The following is a 15,382-nucleotide window of genomic DNA, read 5'->3' on the forward strand; positions in this document are numbered from 1 at the left end:
CACAAAGACTAAGTTACTGTGCTATTCGCTGCTGCTTGTTTTGTGCAAATTGGAGCCAAAGTTGTTCATTAGGTACAAATTGCAATTTTTATACCTGGTTTGTGTGCTAATCGAGGTGATAATCGATGATCGTGGCCCTGCTATAAGCAGCAAAGCTGATCCACATGTTGTCACCTGGCACTATATACGGATCTGGAGACAGTACATCCATATGTTTATTCAATTTCCATAGGGTTTTGCACAACAGTGCTTCATTGTTATTATGTACTCTGTTTAAAACATTATTTGTTACAAACACAGGTTTATTAAATCCTTCTTTGAATCCACCAGTCTTGCATGAGGTTTATGCACAAGTATTCGGTATCATCTAGTAGTATTATAGAAATAAGTTGATTGGCAATATGAGAGTAAGAATAAAAATATTTTATGGTAACTGCTTGTGGGAAAGCCTTGTTGGTATATATACAGTTAGGTCATTTCTTAGCAGTTTTTTGATACTACAAGTGATGAGATAAGAGGAAGTCTACTTGATTGGCTAGAAGTTTTGCTTAGCAGAGTATAAAAATGCTAATATTAACACAGTAGTAATACAAGTTGTAAAGTGTTGATAGTGACCTGATAAGTGATGGATAATTACTTGGCAGTTTTACTAGTTGCTAGTAGTATACTAGTTGTAGCACAAGCTGGTACTACTCCTTATGGTGATAATCTTGTTGCAGTACCAGGAAAGTCTTGCAGAGAAATCTACCAGCTAAACCCGTCAACACGTGGTAAATCTGGCTACTACGCAATACAACCAGACTCAAAGGTGGTTACAGTTGTATACTGTGACATGGAGCTAGAATGTGGAGGAGAGAAAGGTTGGATGAGGATAGCCAGTGTAGATGCTGGGAATGATAGCTGTCCGAGTGAATGGGAAAGGATCACTAGTCCAGCTGCAGCCTGTAGACCCTCTAGTCACAAAGCTGGATGTCATTCTACTAATTTTTCCACTGATGGTGTTCCATACAACAAAGCAGGGGCGGATCCAGAGTTTGGAAAGAGGGGGGGCACCTTTCTGAAATACAGTTGAAGACCAAAAAAACTTGCTGAAAACCAGTTGAAGACAAAAAAAAAAGGTCACGACAATAATAGCTAGTTATACTTACCAACTATATCACGTCTGTTATGTAAAATAAAATCCTATTTATAGCTTCATAGGTAAGCTACACTGCCTCATGAACATTGTGACTGCTTTATTAGAGTGATTGACTGCTCTATTAGAGTATCTCGATCTTGTATGCAATTTCTTGAAAGGGGGGGGGGGGGGGGGGGGCATTTGCCCCAAATGCCCCATCCTGGATCCGCCACTGCAAAGTGTGTGGAATGGTGATAGGTTACCAGCAGTCATCTACTGATGGATTTGCTGCTCTTCACTATCCCTCCAGTTCTATTAACGGTCCATATCTAGATGGTGTCTCTATAACTTATGATACTCCAAGAAAGCACATTTGGTCATATGCTATAGGCCACAGTGATAAGACCAAACACAGCAAAGATTATCCTATTAATTGTCCATGTTCCCAGTTTCCAGGTCGATCACCACCATCGTTTGTTGGTGATCACTACTATTGTGAGTCAGGAAGGTTAGAGAGCAGTGATTCACCACCCTACACTGATGATCCTGTATGGGACGGACAAGGCTGCTCTAATGAAAACAGTTGTTGCTCCAACCCCAGCCTACCGTGGTTTTACCGTCAGATACCAATAACCACTAGCAAGAACATTGAGACAAGGATATGTCGAGATGAGGACTTTAGCAATGAAGATATTCTGATTAAAGAAATTCAACTCTATGTGCAGTAACTATTGAATTGGTAACTGCCATAAAGGACTTCTGTAGTAGGACTGACATTTATTGTTTTGCTAGCTGTACTATTGATTTTTTGCAACTACAGTTTGATTATGAATAATCTAAAAATGCTTGTTGAATGTACGATCACATACGTCTCCAAAATCCTGATGTATTGTGCTTAATTTGCACTGTATGTGCACATATTTTTCTCAGGGTTAGGTCACCTGGATTATCAGGTCACGTAATGTCTGAGTTATCTGTTGTATATGGATTGGGAATGATATGAGGTTGATCATACTTGACAATGTGGATGGCAATGATGTACATTATGATCACAGAAGTTTTAGAGCTGGTGAATTAATTTTATGTGGTGTTTTATATATTAAGAGTGGAATGAGCATAGTATAGTCTTTCATCTGGGCAGCGATCAACAAGCGTCAGCCCAAAGAATAAAAACTGGTGGATGAGACTAGCTGAGTTGAAGTTCGAAAGCAGTTTCTAATTGTGAGCAGTCAGTTGGATTTAAGAAATATATAGCGCTGTCTGTAAGCTTACAAGTAATACCTATTTGTTATCGTTAATGTGTAGAGCAAGCGTGAAAGTATATAGTGTGTACGCGTTGAGCTGAATCCTCAAAAACATTTAATAACTCATGGATGCAAGTAGATATGATCTTGAAATTTCACATTCTTGTAGTACTGCTTGACCCGCTAAAACTATTTCAAAATCTTTGCATTCAAGAGTCTGACATAACATTTATGGCCAATGAATTTTCACCATACATTTCCTATGGGAAAGCCACAATAGTGCAGTGTCCATTGTAGTCTTTTCCCGAACTTGTAATGAAGCCGAACTTTACATCTCTGTTGTTGACACCTTTGCTGTCACCATGAATCATCTAGTTGGCTGAAATGTTTACTCTCTTGAGAAAAAATCCATTTTAATTTTTAGCTGCTTAAAAACATACATATATAACCTGTGATACTGTATGGTAAACATATTTGCTCTTGTAGACTGTTGACTGCTGCCAGGGCCACCCAGGTAGGGGGGGGGGGGGGGGGGGGTAGCAAGCTTATAAATAAGGAGATATGGTTGGTGAGGGGTAGCTATTGTCATTGTCAGCACTCTTTGCCCTGGGCCCCTTAATTTCTCTGCACGGCCCTGACTGCTGCCAATAGTGTACTCAAATTATACACGTGCCTCCATGTTTGTCACACCCTTAAATCTTGTAACAGTGCCCTCACTTAACTTGGTGTGACAATACAGGATATCTTCAGGTTAATAAATTGTGTAGAACCAAAGTGTGATATTATATAGACTAAACATTTTTGGGCTATAAATTTTTGCTGTGGCTGATTTGTTGTGACCACAATACATTATAAGGTAATCTGATCAATTACTAATTACTGAATTCCACAATCAGTAATTTCAAGGCAGTGTGTAAGTAGCCAACCTGCCCTACACAAGTAGAGTACATCCATTACCCATCCCATAATGGACCAAATTTTTGGAAGGCTCGGGCAAAACAGCCATTAGCCTGAATTGTGTACTGTTTTGTGTGTATTATGTATAGTGTGTAGTGTGTGTAGTTAGTATGTGTATATACAATTGTGTTAGTATTATTACCGGTAAAGGCACTGCCTGTATACTGTGGTGTGTTATTTCATTTTATTACTTTATTATGTAAAGGTTATGCCATCACTTAGTTAACCACCAAGTTAGTTGGGTTCGTGAAACACGAGTCTTTTTCTTCTGGAGGTCTACTAGAGGTATATCTCAGTGTGCAGGTGTATTTAATATAACAACTTGTCTATATGTTGATATGTATGTATGTGTAATATAAAGGCAAAATTGTGTTCTATTATCATGATTGTGCTCTAAATTGTGTTCTTTGTGTTTGGTTGCGTACAAACCAAGTGCTATATGTCTAGGTATATAGTCCAAAACAGACAAAACAAAACCAAAGAAGTGATATAAATATGAATAAACTAATATAATTATTAATAATAATATAATAATAACAAGAGTTAATAATAACCTCACTATTATTAACTCTTGATAATAATATAATAATAATAATATAATATATATATATATTAATAATATCAAGAGTTAATAATAGTGTATTATTAACTCTTGATAATATTATATATAAATTAATATTTATAAATTAAATATATAGCTAAATTAAAAATTATAAAAGTAATAAAAAGTACTGAAACAAGAGAGATTATCTACCACCTGAAGTCATGCTAGTACACACGTAATCGCTACTTCAGTTGCCAAGATTTAAGATATAATGGCACTGAAGTAGGGATTATGTGTGTACTAACATGACTTCAGGTGGTAGATAATCTCTCTTGTTTCAGTACTTTTTATTACTTTGATCCCTACTCATATTGAAAATTCCTAATTTTTTGTTCCACTTGTTTGTGTACTTTTTATCTTTTATGTGCATGCAGTTTCTATTACACAGGACACTAAAGTTACTTTTCCAAGTCTTGATGGTAGTATTCCCTTTGCCTTTCCGCTGACTCAATGCGAGACTTTGCCAAATCTTTGTTAAATGATGTTTTGGTGGCTTCAGCTGATTTCTCACACGACGCTGTTACATTTTTGTAGCACTCATTAGCATGACGCTGTGATCGGCATTCACTGCTGTACTTGTCCTTTCTCTCTGAGAGTATAGACTCTCTATGAGCTTCATAGTATGCCCTGTTATTCTCCTTCTTTCTACTCTTCCGCGCCGCTTCCTTCGAAGGCATTGCCGCACCCAATATTGCCTCAGAGAAAACACACAAAGCAATAATAACCACAATACCCTTAGCTAACGCTATTTTGCTACGAATTATTTCTAATATCGCTCAAATACTTGAGGTAGATACGTTGTTTACAGCAAAGAAATGCGTTTACAAACACAAGCAATATTAATTTTGCCGGTTAACTTTGCCAGAAACAAAAGATATAAGTCGCTAAATATATTCACTTACACGTACAAAGCTTCCCAATTGTGAACAGCTCGCTCTTCCTGCTCAAAATCAACTTCGAACTTTCAACCACGTGTATTCGAATATTTTACCACGAAGATTATGATTACTCTATTTAGCGAGCACTCTTATTGAAATGGACGGCGTCGTACATTGAAGCCATTTGTGGAGTTATTAACACTACCTGTAGTGAATCCAGGACGATAGCGACATTAAAGAACGATGAAAGGTAAGACCCTAGTGCAAGGATTGTATTTCTATCGGTGTAGGAAAGGTTTAATCTATAGGCAAAGCGAGCCGTTTTCATGCAAGAAGTAGGACTGTAGCTGTTGCCATCTTCCCGCTAGGCCTGGCTGAAGGCATCACTAGAAAATTCGATCAGATAGAATTTTTTTTAAAATTCGTGGAAACTCATAGGATGCATTTCGTGTCGTTTTGAAGGCAAAATCGTGCTTCACTTTTGTAATACAGTACTGCTGAATCGCCGAGATGGTTTTGCAAGTCTGCTTTTGGTGCGTAATTTTTTGGCGGGAAATCGTGAACCTTGACGATCCCTACCATTAAGTACTACCGTACTTAATGATATATAAATTATTTTATATATAATATATAAAATAATATTATATATAAAATAATATTAAAAAGAAGACAATATTATTATATATAATATTATATAATAATATCAAGAGTTAATAATAGTGTGTAGGTATTATTAACTCTTGATAATATATATATATATATATATAATAGAAGAGACGCGCTTTGAATTAGACGCGCGCCATGGCGCCCTGTTGTTCCTGTAATGGTAAAAACGCTGTTTGTAAGAATGTGTCTGTGTTCGGGCTGGCAGGCCTTGTACCTCATGTTTGCCAATGAAGATTCATCGTTGTGGAAACACATTGGCCAGTCGTTCAGTGAATTCGGTGGTCTCTAACGAGGTGGGCTCTATTAGGAATTCTGCGTTAGGCGAGGCGTTAGGGGATCATGGACTTGATATGACTGCAAGGAGCCCTTCTACTGATACTGTACTGCAGCATTCGGACACTGCTAGGTTTGACTCTGTTGTGAATGATGTACATGTAGCTAGTAGTGAGTGTTGTAGTGTTGGTGGCGATTTTTCTTTACCTCCCCACATTAATGAATTATTTCTTAAGGCATATGGTGCCCCTCTAGTATCTTCTGATGGAGGTAATCGGAGCTCTATATGGTGTGAGCGTTGGTCTATTATTGTTCATCATAAGGGCTCACTTTACTCCTTGCCCAGAGGTAGTATTGGCAAACGTTATATTGATCAGCTGACTGATGAATTAATTTATTTGTGTAATGGAGAATATCCTTCTGAACGTGTTTTGGTGTATAGTGCTGTTATGTTACAAAGGGACTGCTCTGTATACAAGGGTTGTGACATCCGAAGATTATTGGAAAAAAGACTTGCTCTTTGGCAGGGTGGTCAATTTGATGTGTTGCTCCAGGAGGCCCAACGTTGTGATGGGACTTTAAGTAAGTCATTTAAGCGCTCCAGTAATTCCTCTGAGGATCATTTAGTAAGAGTGTGTACAAAACTAATGTTACAGGGCAATGTTCGTGCTGCCATACGTTGGATTACTGAACGAACTGGAGGTGATTTGTTGAATCCTGCCCAATCTGTTGTTGATGCCGTAAAGTCAAAGCATCCTGAGCGTCAGGTTCCGCCTGATTCTGCCCTTCCCCATTGTGAAACCTTTCCATTCATGGAAGATGTTGAGATAACTGCTGTTCATGTACAGTTTGTTGCTGGTCGTCTCCAGGGAGGTGCTGGTCCTGGGGGCTGTCAGTCTGCTCATTGGAGGGATGCCCTTAGACATGGTTCTGCCAGTGCACGTTTGAGGGAGGCTGTAGCTTCCTTATGTCGGCTTTTGTGTAACTCTGTGGTTCCATGGGATAATATTCGTGCATTACTAGCTAGTCGACTTATAGCACTTGACAAATGCCCAGGTGTACGTCCGATTGGAGTGGGGGAGAACCTTAGGCGTGTTGTGGGTAAGGTCATATGTTTAATTACACGTTCAGATGCATCTTTGGCTTGTGGATCACAACAACTGTGTGCTGGCCTCCCTGGAGGAATTGAGGGTGCAATCCATGCGATGACTGAACTCTTTGATGTCAACCAGAATTTGACCACTGGTTGGGGGTATTAATGATTGATGCTTCCAACGCATTTAATTCTTTGAACCATATTGCCATGCTTCTCAATGTTCTTAATCTTTGGCCTCGTTGTGCTCGTTTTGTGTTTAACACTTATCGTGGCTGGTCTGTGTTGGTTTTGCGTGGACAACAGAAGTTTCTCTTCAGTAAGGAAGGAGTTACCCAAGGTGATCCCTTATCTATGTTTGTATATGCTGTGGGAATCCTTCCTTTGATTCAATCTGTGCAGTCTCCCCAGAGGTGGACTCAGGTATGGTATGCGGATGATGCCTCGGCTGGTGGTTTGTTGAAGGAGTTACGAGATTGGTTTAAGTTATTATGTTCCAGGGGCCCTGAGTTTGGTTATACCCCTCAGCCATCTAAATGTTGTGTAGTGGTTGCAGTTCCCTCTTTGTCTCTTGCTAATGAAGCTTTTGGTGAACTTGGCGTTCGAGTGGCCACTGGCCACAGATTTTTGGGTGGATTTCTTGGCAGGTCCATTGAAATCCAGGACTATGTTCTCCAGAAGGTTCGTCATTGGTGTGCTCACATTAGAGTCCTAGCTGCTGTATCTGTTTCTCAGCCTCGGGCTTCTTTTATCGCTTTGACACGATCTCTACAATCTGAATGGATGTTTCTTATGAGAGTAATTCCTAACTGTAGTCCTATTTTGGCTGAGCTTGAACACTGTCTCTTTTCCTGTTTTTTTTACCAGCATTATTTGGAGTTGAAGTATCTGTTGCTGAAAGGCAGTTATGTACTCTGCCGGTCCATATGGGTGGACTTGGTCTTTCTAATCCGGTAGCTGTTTCCAATCATTATTTCGAGTCATCTGTAAGTTCATCCGCTCTTCTTCGTGAGTCTATACTGGGTGCTGTCACTTTTGAATTAGGGGCTTATTTTGATTCAGTTCAGTCCTCAAAGTCTATGTTTGGTAAATTAAAGCCAGACTATTTTTCTGGAGTTTTTAACAGTCTGATTGGGCACTTTGCTGCAGCACAACAGCGTGCTATCTTGAGGGCTAGAGAATGTGCCTCTTCTTGGTTGTCAGTTCTTCCTTTACGGAGTCACCATTTTGATTTGTCTGCACAGGAATTTAGGGATGCACTTGCTTTGCGTTATAGAAAGCCGTTGTTAAATTTACCACCAGTTTGTGATGGTTGTGGCTCTCTTTAGTGTGGAACATGCCTTAGATTGTCGTGTAGGTGGCTTGGTTTGTCAGAGACATAATGAGGTGTGTGATGCAATTTGTGATTAGCTTCATTGGCTTGGGGACAGGTTCAGAAGGAGCCTGTGGTTTGCGAAGAAAAGATGGATGATCCATCTTCTGAGACCCTGATTGTTGATGTAAGAATTCGTGGTGTTTGGCAGTCTCAAGTTGATGCTTTGTTTGATGTTCGGGTTGTTGACACAGATGCTCCTTCATATCAATCTCGTTCACCTCAGGCTGTCCTTCGTACTGCTGAAGTTGAGAAAAGGAGGAAGTATGGTGCTGTTTGTCTGGCGCGACGTGCCAGTTTCACGCCTCTGTGCTTTTCTGTAGATGGTTTATTTGGCTCAGAGGCTGATTATTTTTTGCGCAGGCTTGCAGACTCTCTCTCAGTTAAATGGGAAAAGAATTATAGTGTTGTGATGGGATATGTGAGGGCACGATTATCATTTGCAATTATTCGAGCAGCCTTATTATGTGTGTGTGGATCATGAACGAAATGGAGATCACTAAGTTTGGCAGATAGAGCGGCTATTGATGAGACATCTTATTGACAGTTGTGACAGATATATTCCTTTTTGCTTAATTGTCATATTTACTGTTGTTTCATTGTGTGTATGCTTTAATGTGTTTTATTTAATTATAATATAATATTAATATAATATATATATATTAATAATATTTTATTATTATTATATATATATATATTATTATATTATATATAATAATATTGTCTTCTTTTTTGGTAGTTCCTTCTTTGGTAGTTTTTGGAACTTTTTAAATAACCATGTATACAGTGGAACACACTTGCATGGAGGCTATCATTTAATAGTGGGGGTAACATATTGGATATCTCCTTACAATGCATGGTCTCCCCAACATTGTCTATGGTTCCATTGTTGATTTACTGATACAAATTATTAACTTTTCTACTGTGTGTGGTGACTTGTATTGTTTGCAGGGCTATGGGTACCAGATGCAAGAAGTGCTGGCTTGACACCAGCTAATGAACAGCTTCATAAGGGCGAAGTGAACTACCTCCTGATGAATAAATATACGATGATGCTAATGATATGATGGGATTAGACTGAGGGACTTTGTTAAATTGGCCAAAGAAATATGTACCATATTTTTTAGTCTTTTATGCTGCCTTGCTGTACACATTGTGTTAATGCTAATACATTCATGATACTTTGTACTTGTGTGAGTGCAGATGTCTAACAACAGTTTAAATGTACTTAAGAAACACAACTAAAAGTGTTTTGTACGTGTTTACTGTATGTTAGTTTATCTTTTTCTCTTAGTGTAAGTTGTTTTAGTGTCAATAGAGCTGACCTATCACTAACAACAGAATTTTTTTCTTTACAGGAAAGCCAAATTAATGACTGTTCTATTAGAGTATTTTGACTGCCAGTTTAAATTGTTGTCTAGTAACTCAGATTTCTTTTTTACAAAGCACTTATTTGGTAGTTCCTATGTGCAAACTGATTTTAAAGTCTGATAAATTTAGCCACAACAAAAATTCAACCTGGGAATAATTGTACATAACTGTCAAGGGGATCAGTGAGATTTTAGAGGAAGCAAGAAAGAAGATACCTCAGACCAGTTAAAACTGCAAAAGGTCTGTCAATAGTAGGTACAAGAACTTACCACATATAGCCTAAATAATAAAATTTCGATGTTTGGTTAACAGTGCAAAATTTAGACCTCCATATATTACATATGACCCCGTGTAATTATTACATTTGCAAATCTGCAAAAATTTTATTTTACATTGCACAACCTTGAAAATATTGCCTCTTGAAATATGTAGGCTATACAGTATTCAGACCCAAATATTGCCTGCAATATCACAATACTGCATTAGAATCAACCACCTAATGGAAAGGATTTGATCTGAGGTTTCTGGATCAACGCTGTTCCAATGACAATGATGAACTGGAAACCATGGAAACAGTTTACTAACATTATGATACTCGTGTATATTGTATAGCAGACTGCTGAGGGTTTGTGCCAGCTTCATCACACTCTACAAGTGGTGCCCTTTAAACATTTCTCCATGGACATATATTGAATGCTCATGTGCAGCAATTATTAACTTTCAGCTTTGGGAAAAATCCCTTATGAGGAGTCAGTTGGCCTAGTAATTAACACATCAGCATTACTACCAAGAAAAGATTTGGATCTCTTTAATTTCTCATATATGTATTTCTGACAAAACTTATTCACAATCTGTTTGCTCTAGGCTTCTGTATAGAAATGAAAGGTCTCCACAGTTTCCTAGTTATGTTTTTGTGTTGTCTTTCAAATCATTAACAGTTCTCTTCATCAGTGCCAGCTGTAAGATCTGAGTGATCAGCATATATCATTTGCTAATTTTACTTTTCTTCAAGTCTATAAAGAAGGTATACCAACCAATGCATCAAAGAAGTGTCTACAGAACAAAACAATTTTACATGAATTTAAGCACCGTTGGAGTGACCTTGAGTCCCAGATGCTATAGTTATCATTTTACTTTAAAAACTCTACAGTGTAAAAAGATTGTACAATGAAATAAACTAGCTATATTTATGCAAAAAAATTACACTGATAGAATACTGGCACAGGCCAGTATCCAATATATTCTAAAGTCAAACACTGGAAGCAGCGTCACTTCTTTGACAGGTCAAAGAGTGGGGTGAGGTTCAAGGACACAGACATGTTATAAAATGAATCAGTAGCTAGGGCCAGGGAATGCTCCAGGAAAAATTGATTTGGTATTTCATATACCTAACATCTAACTATGCTATATTAGACTATATGATTGTTCTATTAGCAAATTTTGTTCTTATTTGTTTCTGCAAGATACTAGTGGTTTATGAAAAAGAAAATCTATAGCATTTTGTGATGGGTCTATCAAAACGGAAGAGTTTAATCATTTATTTATGGGTTGTTGTACAAAAAGGACAAGGGCTATGATTATGAGCCACGTGTGTGATTGAATAATGGGCTTGGGTGGTACACATACAATACAGAAGACCAGAAGATTGATTGATGATTGATTATTAATTTAACTTCTCAACAATCGGCAAAGCCGTTCTTCCTTGTTGGAGAAACAAAAAGACATTTACAACAGATACACATACAGTTACAGAGACAATTAAGTGACAACACAAAGCAAATAAAAAAAACAAGAACAACACTAAAACATATAATTATAAAGAATCTGTTCATTGATTGTAGTATGAATGTTCTAACACCGATGTAGAAATTGTTATATGTGCCAATTTCCTTAAGCTTAGATGGCAAAGAATTCCACATTTGAATGGTGAAAATTTTTGAGTAAACGACGGGTGGAATTTGCAAAATACACTGGAGTTCTGATGTTATAAGTGGTGATTTCCAAATATTATAGGGGGAAGAAGAGGAATACCTTTAATAGAGGTGTGCTGACTGTACATAGCACAGATGCAATGGAATTAAACTAATTGGGAGAATTTCATCCACTAAAGGTAGACATAGTACTCTGTAATATCAGGTAATATGGACAAACTTGCGGAGATTAAAATTAGTCAAACAGCACGATTCTGCAGCCGCTGAACACATTGCATGTATCCCTGGTGTAATGATGTACCCCAAACTGGAAGGGCATAGTGTAAATTAGATAAAACCAGTGACTCCAAAAGGAGCTTAATAAGCACTGCAGGAAGCACCTGCCAGTTAGAGTTCACCAGATACAGACAATATGACATCTTTTTACAAACCTTAGCAACATGATCTTTCCAAGTCAAGTGGCAATCAAAAATTAGCTCCAGATATTTTTGAGTGTCCGTAGCTTTCAAAGTAATGTTGTTGATAGTTATATTGGGTAGAGAACAAGATAACTTCTCACAGGGTGAAAAAAACCACATAACACAAGACTTGCCTGCATTGAGCTGCATTCTTAGAAAGGCCTAATTGTGAAAGGTTATGGAGCAAAATAGAGTGGTCCAGTGAGTCAAAGGCCTTACGCAAATCCAAAAAGGCAGCACAAACTGAATCTCTTTTATCTAGCTGAGCTGAAATAATGTCTATAGCCACCATTAGAATATCCTCTGGAGACTTACCATGTTGATATGCACCCTGATGTGGGTATAAAAGGTGATGAGCTTTCAAGAATGCAGACAACTTGGTAGCCACTATCTTCTCCAGTATTTTGGCTAACACAGATACAACAGCAATAGGTCTATAGTTATTAGGAACAGTAGAAGCCCCTCCTTTATGAACTGGCGTGATACGTGATCGTTTCCACTCCAATGGAACAACACCATGCAGTACACTGTAGAACATGGTAAGGCTGCTCAGAAATTTCAGCAGCAATCTCTCGAAGGAAGTGAGCAGGCAGACCATCTGGACCAGTAGACTTAGCAACATCAAGAGAAGATAGGTATGAAAAAACATCATCAACAGAGATAGAGTCAAACTAAAAGCTGTCAGCATCATCGATACAATCCAGTAAAGGAAAACAAGTTGCATCTTTAAGACTACCAGTAACAGCAACAGTTCTAAAAGAAACTATAGGAGTCTAAAGATATTGAATCATCGTCAATAGGAGACTTGTGATGCTGTGATCTGCCAATGATGGAGTTAATACGATACCACATCTGTGCTGACATTTGAGGTGAAGCTTTTACTTTTGACAGGGATGAAGCTTTTACCTTTGACAGGCGGGATGATTTTAAATATTCAACCTTAGCTTGACATATCGGCAACATCTTCAAATCAATTTTATGTCTCTTATAAACAGTGTGGTCTGTATCCAAGCGTGTACATTCAAAATGGTGCTTTGCCTTACATTTGTTTTAATTCAATTTCCATGGTAAACCACGGTGCTGGTTTTGTGTAGCTACCTTGTAGGTAAAAATGTGGACTATCTAAGCACTCTTGTAAAATAGCATGAAAAAACTCCACTTTACAGGTCCTCCGAAGTTTGACCCAATCGCACTTTTTATATGAATGAATAAAACGAACAGCTGGCGGAGGTTTAGGCATAACAAATTACATTCATATCAAAACAATGAGATTAAATCAAATTTAAGAGCTACTAGGGCTTGCCCTAGTGATCGTATGGATGTTTGCTACGTAAGCAACAAAACGCGCGCACGCATGCACACACACACACACATACACACACACACACACACACAACACACACACAACACACACACACACACACAACACACACACACACACACACACAACACACACACACACCATTCGTAGATCCATGACTATGACATATTTATTTATTTATTTGTACTGAGCAGTCAGCCCTGCTGGTATGCTCAGGAAAAAAAACAACAACAAAAACAGTTCTAACTTAACATACAGTAAACCAATTGTTCGACTAATTACAAGCTAGTACTAGTGTGGTAATATGATTGTAAAAGTGATGTGAACGAATCTGGATCAGACGTTTCAATGATGTTAACAGGCAAGGTGTTCCATTCTTTAACAGTTCTTGAGAAGTAGCTGCTCTGATATGATCTGGTGGATGATGATGGAATTATGAGATGCAATGGATGGTATGATCTAGTTTCTCTCGTTGGTGGTAGGTAATATGATGGTATGCAGATGGCAAGCTGGTGATGGAGTGCCTTGTGCAGGACTTGTAATCTAGATATCTTGCGACGAGTCTCAAGAGATGGCAGGGATAATTCATTTAACATTGCTGAAACTGAGCTAAATCTACTATAGTCATTATAAATCCATCTGGCTGCACGACGTTGTACCTTCTCTAATTGCTGAATTTGTGAATTGTAGTATGGATCCCACACAGCTGATGCATATTCCATTTGTGGCCTCACCATTGTGATGTATGCAGATTTCTTAACTCTTTGTGAGCAACTACTAAGGTTACGTTTCAAAAAGTTAAGGGTTTTTGTCGCCTTTGCTGCTATGGTAGATATGTGTGAAGACCAGGATAATGACTTGTTAATTAAGATGCCCAGATAAGAGTGTTGCTCAGATGTTTCTAATATATGGCCGTTCAGTATGTAATTATGTGTGATGGGTGAAGTATTCCTTGTGCATTGCACTACAGCACATTTGATGACATTAAAGTTCAGTTGCCAGGTGTTAGCCCATTCAGATAACTTGATCAGATCTTGTTGGAGCATATGCTGGCAATGTATGCTGGCTTCATGACATCGTGTCTTTCCATGGTGAGCGTTACAAGGAATAATATGTTAAGCGCCAGGTGCGTTTTAAAAAAGTACCGTAAGCAATTAGTTTAGGTGCTCCACGTGGTAGTCGCTTACAACTCTGCAAGCTGAACACGAAGGAGATCCGAACGAAGTACTGTACTTATATTGGCTGTTTGTATTTTTGAAACTATTAACCTGTACGTATAGATGGCACGTGACATATCTGGGTTTTTACATATGAAAAAGGCTACGGCGTCTGACAGCGACATTGCCGAAGAATGGGACGAGATCGAAAAACTTTACGAGAGAAAGTTAGCGTGTGTGTGTGTGTGTGTACATGTGTGTGTGTCTACATAAGTATGTATGTGTCTACATAAGTGTGTATGTGTCTACATAATCATATGTATGTGTGTGTGTGTCTATACATACAAGGGGGGTGACACACAGGCACTCACTGTAGGTAGATCTGTGACCGAGGTCAAAGTCAAAGTCAAAGGTCAAGGCCGCCAAAATTGTGCCAAGTCAACGGTCAAGGGTAAAAATTTCCAACCCACAATCGAAAAGTACTGAAATATCGTCGCTAAGTCACTGGTCAATGATCGAAAAAGGCTCTTAGTCACAGGTCAAAGCGAAATTTCGGCCGGTCAAGCGCGGTCATATCTACCTACAGTGAGTGCCTATGTGTCACCCCCTTGACATATGTGTGTGGTTTGTGTTTACATATGTGTGTATGTGTCTACATATATGTGTGATGTGTGTCTACATACGTGTGTGGTGTGTTTACATGTGTGTCTACATTACTTGTTTGTGTGGTGTGTTTACATGTGTTATTAAGTGCCTAAATAATCAAAAGCTTGTGCACTTGCTTTAGCTAATTATTATTCGGCACTCTCACTAACGAGCTCATATCAGATGCAGTAGTGTAAACAAGTGCCAAGCCAAGTTCAATAACCCGAGTTGAAAACACTCTGGCTAACCCAGGATAGTGTGAACAGGGTGTAACATCTACATTGTCGCAGGTTTT

The 15,382-nt window shown here is 38.4% G+C and overlaps 1 protein-coding gene across 1 annotated transcript in view; it reads left to right on the forward strand.

Annotated features, from left to right (window-relative positions):
• Positions 1 to 14,393: 14,393 nt before the first annotated feature.
• The window catches only part of LOC136260358 (26S proteasome non-ATPase regulatory subunit 13-like), a 29,147-nt gene continuing 28,158 nt past the window's right edge, over positions 14,394 to 15,382 (forward strand). The window contains exons 1-2 of the mRNA XM_066054052.1: positions 14,394 to 14,509; positions 14,566 to 14,669. Coding sequence (XP_065910124.1) covers positions 14,566 to 14,669 — 104 coding nt within the window. The 5' untranslated portion in view covers positions 14,394 to 14,509. The remainder of the gene's footprint in view (positions 14,510 to 14,565; positions 14,670 to 15,382) is intronic.

This window comes from Dysidea avara, chromosome 7, assembly GCF_963678975.1.
Source record: "Dysidea avara chromosome 7, odDysAvar1.4, whole genome shotgun sequence".
Classification (NCBI taxonomy): domain Eukaryota; kingdom Metazoa; phylum Porifera; class Demospongiae; order Dictyoceratida; family Dysideidae; genus Dysidea; species Dysidea avara.